General features: G+C 36.6%; 1 protein-coding gene across 1 annotated transcript in view; it reads left to right on the top strand.

The window, feature by feature from the left end:
* KIF15 (kinesin family member 15) overlaps positions 1-5,274 on the top strand; it is a 39,077-nt gene extending 33,803 nt beyond the window's left edge. The window contains 5 exon segments of the mRNA XM_052794474.1: positions 1,372-1,444; positions 2,060-2,097; positions 3,774-3,939; positions 4,372-4,503; positions 4,805-5,274. Of these exon segments, the coding sequence (XP_052650434.1) occupies positions 1,372-1,444; positions 2,060-2,097; positions 3,774-3,939; positions 4,372-4,503; positions 4,805-4,888 (493 nt within the window). The 3' untranslated portion in view covers positions 4,889-5,274.
* The last annotated feature ends 1,180 nt before the right edge of the window (positions 5,275-6,454 follow it).

The raw sequence follows: 6,454 nt of genomic DNA on the forward strand, positions 1-6,454 counted from the left end.
GTTGTGGTTTGAATAGACAGAAGGCTAATTAGTATATTGCATGCTCTCTGAAAAATCAGGTTTAGATATCTCAGGTGGGGATATTCACAGCAGACACATGCCTTATACATTATGGGAGCAGCTGATAGCAGCAGCAGGTAGTGGTTATCTTTTGTGTGGCCCAGTGTTAGAGAGCAAGATGATTTGATCATTGGTTTCACATGTCACATCTCATTACTTTATCACATCTTGGACTGCATTGGAGGATGTTTGAGAATACAAAATGAGACCAAGTGCCTGCTCTCTTTTGGTATTTAGTGTTAGGGCAGGGAAGAGCAAGCTGTCTAGGAAAGGTCAGCCTTCACCTCTGTAATGCTAAGCCAGAGCAGGCTCAGTTCACTACTTTGGAGCTGGTACATGCTGACCAGTATTAGAATTTGAAAGGCTCAAGCATAACCAATGATTCTAAACTTGGAGGTTTTAAGGTTCATGTAAGTATCCACTGAGAGTAAGTAAACAAAGTGTGTTGCAGTTTTGTCTAACCATTTATAAGCTGGATGAATTTGGGTGGATTTTGGAAGTGGGTGGTACCAAAATTTAACAAGGAAAATATATGATTTTTATTTTAGTTCTCATAAGTTGTTAGGCTTTTTAAGCAGGCATTTAATTAACATTAACAAAAAAACCCACCCACACGTACACACATTTACTCTCTTAGACTGAGGCTGTTTATACCAGATATGAAAAACAAATTGCCCTAGCTAGGTATGTTGACAAAGATTTTAAGTTACTGAAAATAGTGATCTTTTATAATTGCATCAGATTACAATAACTGTTAATCAATGAAGTTCTTCCCTTATGGCACACTACAAGAATGAAGCGGTCCCAATGGTGTGTTAGTTTGGGGGGTATTTTAATTTTATGGTGTTTGCTTACTTCCATCCAATGTCATGTTTATTAAAAACTAAAAAAATAATAGGTTTTCAAGTCTTCTGAATACAGAAATTGTTTACCTTCTTAACTTGGCAAGACCACTGAGCAATGATCTTGTAGGAAGAAGTTGCTTTCTGCAGTCTATATGCACATGAACATCATGAACTAATAAAACATTTACCTCAATCCCGAAGCTGTCTAACATATGGTTGCATAGTTATTGCATTTTTGTTTTCATTAAAACATTAGTTTCTCTGTACTCATAACAAAGGAAAATGTGATGTTCTTGGAATATAAAAGTTTAAGCCCTTCCAGAGTTGTTTCATGATATTTAGTATTCTGAGTACAAACGTGTCAAAACAGCTACACACATTTACTGGTTTAACCTGGGTAAGATGATGTTTCTACAACTGGCTTGCTTTGTTTGTGAGAAACTTTCCTCATTCTTGGTTTTTCTAGTGATCAGAAACATCCTGATGTTCAGTACATCAAAGAGAAAGAGGAGGAGATTGCTGAAGAACGACTTGCCAAGGTATATTACCCTTCTCATGTTAGTTGCTGTTTCCCTGCTGTAAAGTATTATTAACATGTTTTCTTCTATTCTGTGGCAGTGAAACAAACACTGATTTCTAGTGAATTCTACCAGATACAGCCTTATGGTTTCTTACAGTCTTACATCTTACGGTCGGTTTCTGTCTTGGTCTAACACCAATGACCTGGCTGTCAGATTGCACAATAAGCAAAAACAGATTCGGATCACTAAATCTGACTCATCTCCACAGAGCTGGAAAGTGCAAATTGTGTCACTTGCTAACGTAAGGCTCTGCCAAAGGGAAGTTAATGTCGCAGCGGAGGTTGCCATGGATATCCCTGATAGAAGAACCCCCGTTAGAGCTCTGCTCTGTATGAATGGGCAGATAGATACTGCTGTGGGTCATTTGTGCTGGCATGAAACTGGAAATATGTGCATATAGCAAAGAGATGAACCTGTAGTGAATATTAGAGATGCGAGTTACTGGGCAGTAGGATGATTTTGGTAGGATCTGCAATGAGATACGTAGCTTCAATTAAGTGACAAATAATTTTAAATATATATATTTTTATATTAAACATTAAGAATATAACTAATATTTTTGAACTTTTACAGATTAAAGCAATGGAGGAGATGCTGAAAATCAAAGCAGAGTAAGTTTAAATACTGTTTGTTGAACTGAAGACTTGTATTAAACTCATAAATACCAAAAAGGTATATTTAAGCAATGGAAGTCCAAGATCTGAAACTATACAAGATGTGATTTGGAAATGTTGTTTACACTTCTGCAAGACACATTGAGTTCTTACTCTTTCTCATCAGTAGGTGGTAGTAGCACCTATTACTACATTTTCTAAAAGGCTAGCATTATATATCAGGACAGTACTCTGAAATAAGTGGAACCATAGAAAAACTGAAAGTGGAAGGGACATTTTGAATTGTTTAAAATGATCTGTTTTGAATTATTTTATATGCAGTGAATTCTAAGCACCTTCCTTTTCAAATTAAATTGAAGTATTATTTTCTTTATTAATATCGTAAATATTTTAAAATTATAAATTTAATCTAATTCTTTGCTTTTTTTATGCTATTTGTTTAAATTTTTGTGCTTCAGCTTGAATAATGAAAGTTGTTTATTAGAGGATTCCTAGATTGTGTTTGCACTACTGTGCAAGTAGTCCTCAAAATTCAAGTGGTTTACACCTTGTATGGATAGTAGTCAAGAAATAAAATACTGAATTAGTAGATAAAAAATTAGTTTGAAAATGTTGCTCCTGCTATTCTTTTCCTAATCTGTACTGCTTCAGGATTCATAGTGGCTGAATCTCCTAATATTTGAGTTATTTACATTTAATGGAATGCTTTCTACGCAAGTAACTTCTTTTAAGGATGAAGATAGTTTTTATGCACACAGTCGTTTCAAAAGTAATTTATATTAAGTTTTCCAGAAACCCTAGGCTTGATGAGGGGTTATTTTGCTATTCAATGCATTGGTTTTTCACACCTGTCTCATCTCTAAAATAAGCTTTATAACAGTGCTACAATGTCTCATACAAACAAATAATGTACAAAGAAGAAAAAGATTCTTTAGTCGTCAAGAAAATGTCTTGACAAATGCAGAAAATGAATACTGTTTTCATAGAGTAGGTCTTAAACACCAGGCTTCAGTGAAACAAAACTGATGACAAAAACATTTTAGTTTATGCAATATTTGAATAGACATGCAAAATTACTAAGGGTCATATACTCAGTAGACAGGCTGCTAAGTTTGACGGCATGGTTTAATATTCTGTGAACCTGATAGAATTAGAACATTTTCATCAGACAAGACATCTGTCCAAAGCGGTGGTCCTTCTGTTACCGGGCCAAACAAGCTCAGACCATGTCTGAGCTCTTCAGAGATGGTTCTGAGCAACAAGGCTATTAGGGAAAAGCCATATACAAACAAGCAATTTGGGGGAAACTTGAAGAGAGCAGAGTGCATCTGGCAAATTTACATGCCTTAGATGCATTAATTCTAAGTGTTCTTGTAGGTGAAGCTTTTATTTTCGTTTATGAGTGGAGCTGTATGTCCTGGATTGGAAACAGCATACTTCCCAAAAAGAAAAGCAACTCCAAAACGCTGCCTAGTTACGAGAGTATCAAAATACAAGAGCTGTGAAGCTGAATGAAGTTTTTCCTTCTCTTAGCACTGAGTTCTCAGGAAATATATTGCCTCAAAACGATACTTTTAAAGGAGCCTGCCTCCATCTGCAAGGCTGACTTAGTAATTCAGTTGTACACCATTTATGTTGTTTTTTAATATTTTATGATTCTTTTACATTGGCAGATTAGAAGAGACCAAAAATACACTCAAAATCAAAGAGAATACTTGTCTTGAAATGACTCTGGAGATGGAACGAACAAGAGCTTTGGAGCTGAAAGCATTTCATGAAAAAGAAGAAATTAGATCAAAACTGGAGGAAACGTATGAAGAGAAAGACAGAATTGGAAAGGTTATATATGTATAATTTTTTTGTTGTCTTTACAGTAGAATCTTATTCAGCAGAGGTAGAGCTGTTGCTAACTGGACAATATTCTGAATTAATTAGTGATCAAAGACTGCCTCTGAAAATGTTTTGTCTTGCAGTTTAGTTGTATGTGTAATGCAGCTGCCTGCGCTAGTGGAACTCTGGGTATGGAAATCACTGTTGCAATTCATAATACAAATCAAATGGTGCTTTTTTTTCTCCCTTTTAGAGGGATCTAATGTAGTACCTAAGGAGACACAAGACAACTATGTATTTCCTGAATAAACCCAACTCTTGTATCATATGTTACAACAAACTTAAATGTTAGTATGTTAATAGTTCTAAAGAAGCTATTTCTTCTAAAAACAGAAGGAGGGGCTATAGTTAAGAGGTACATGATGTATTTATTAATTACAGGAAATGGACTTGCTGAGGAAGCAAGTTGACTTTCTTGCTGAGGAGAATGGGAAATTACTTGGTCATCAAAACCTAAACCAGAAGATTCAGTATCTTGTGAAACTGAAGAAAGATTATGCTAAACTTACAGAGGTAAGTTGCAGAGTAGAATACAGATGAAGTAATGGCCTGACATAGAAGAGAGCTAAGTTTTGAGAATGAAAACAAAAGTTCTTGCTCTTCTGCTGGAGAGTAATAGATAGATACCTCTGATTTTATGCAGTTGTGTAGGTCATGGCTGGTCTGTCTCCTCACAGGCCCCAGACAAGAATCCCATTTTATTTCCTCAAGTACATAGTGTATAAAACACTTAAGTGTAGATACCACTTATTTAGAAATATGAAAGAAGTGAGTATAACTTCCTTAATACACCCATGTTTTTCCTGTTTTACAGGAGACTGAAAAACTACGAGTTGAAAATGCTTTTTTGAAGGAATCAAAAAAATGTGACATATGTAGACATCGCAATCAGCTATAATGACACAAATAAAACTGCAGAGCTGTATTTTTAAAGTGTACAGAATAAGCAAAAGCCAGTTGTCAAACTTGACTTTTGCTGTGGTCCTGGAATAATCAAGTATTTTAGTTCCTGGATTTTTTGCTGGTAATAACTTTTAGTGAAGAATTTTATTCCAGCTATGTGGGCAGCTTTCAATGACATATTAACACCTTCCTATAATTTTTCAAAAACTGATTTTGTATAGGTGCTGGAAGATACTTCCCTGAAACCTTCATACCTTGCCAAGGAAAACCTTTCTCAGTGGGAGCACACCTGGATTTTTGTTTCCTTTTGTACTTTTATTCAGGTTCCTACCTCTTCTGAAATACTATGTTTTCCACCAGAGCCAAATTTTTAAAAGCACAATTTTTTTTTGGGGGGGGGGGGTGGTTTGGGGTTTTTTTTTAGCTAAACATAGGGCGTTCTTACTGGGTTGCTTAAAAATAATTTTCATATTGAAGTTTGTTCTGTACAGCATGAATGTGAATTTAGTAATAGACTTGTAAATAGTGCTATACATATCTTTTGGCTTTGTATTCTTTTCTTTATTTTAAATTAAAATGCTTTTTAAACCTTTTCTTTCTCCAGTATAAATTTACAGCAGACTTCTGTATTAGCACTGTAGGAAATTCTAAGTATTCTTCAACAATTTTCGTATCAAATGAAAGCTAGAAATTGTAAGAAGCAAGATCTGAAAATATGCAGAACATTTTAGGAGTATAGCATAAGTTCATTTAATTGCACTCAAGATTTATTGCAAGTAACTAAAACTTTTTTTAGTGAAACACAAAACATTGATTTATATACCAGTATCAAACACTTGTGTGTGTAGTGTGTTTTTTTTTACTGTCAGTAATCCTACCATTCTATTTTTGGCTACTTTGTACAGTACTACTTTTGTACTATTTTTGCCCACAAGCTTTGAGGTAAAAGAGAGCGAAGAGGGAGATGTGCATCAAGCAAAGGGCAGGATACCTGCTGAGGTTCTTCAGTATTTGGCTGAGGGGAAGAATCTTACCCATCTTATTATGCTTATCTATGAATTTTAAAGTTGCCTAATCCTGCAGATTTGTTTCTGCTTAAAGTATAGAAGTAAAAACCTGACCTTAACCTGGGGAGGGTTTTTTTTCTGTAGACAAGTATTAGAGCTCAGACGTAACTACCCTATGATTACTAGCACTCCGGAGCTTGGTCTGGGACGGCAAAGCCGTTGCCTCCTGTGGGCTTTGTTACTGCCACGTTCTCGGTTTACCGGTGCTCCTCACAGCACCCGCCTGCCCTGTGTGACTCGTTCCGGACTCCCGCCCTGCGGCCCGGCTGGGGAGGGGCGAGCCCCGCTGTCTGTGTTGTAGGTCGACACTGGGACTTACGCTGCTCTCATCCTCTGCCCTTTTTTAAAAAAAGAAAATAAACCATTTGTATATAAATGAACACCGCACCCCAGAATTTTTCTCGCGCTCCCCCTCCTTCAGCAACGCAGCGCCGCGGCTGCTCCCTCCTTCCCTTCCCGCCCGCCTCTGCGCAGGCGCGGCGCTGCGACGGGGC

Source organism: Harpia harpyja, chromosome 1, assembly GCF_026419915.1.
Source record: "Harpia harpyja isolate bHarHar1 chromosome 1, bHarHar1 primary haplotype, whole genome shotgun sequence".
Classification (NCBI taxonomy): Eukaryota; Metazoa; Chordata; class Aves; order Accipitriformes; family Accipitridae; genus Harpia; species Harpia harpyja.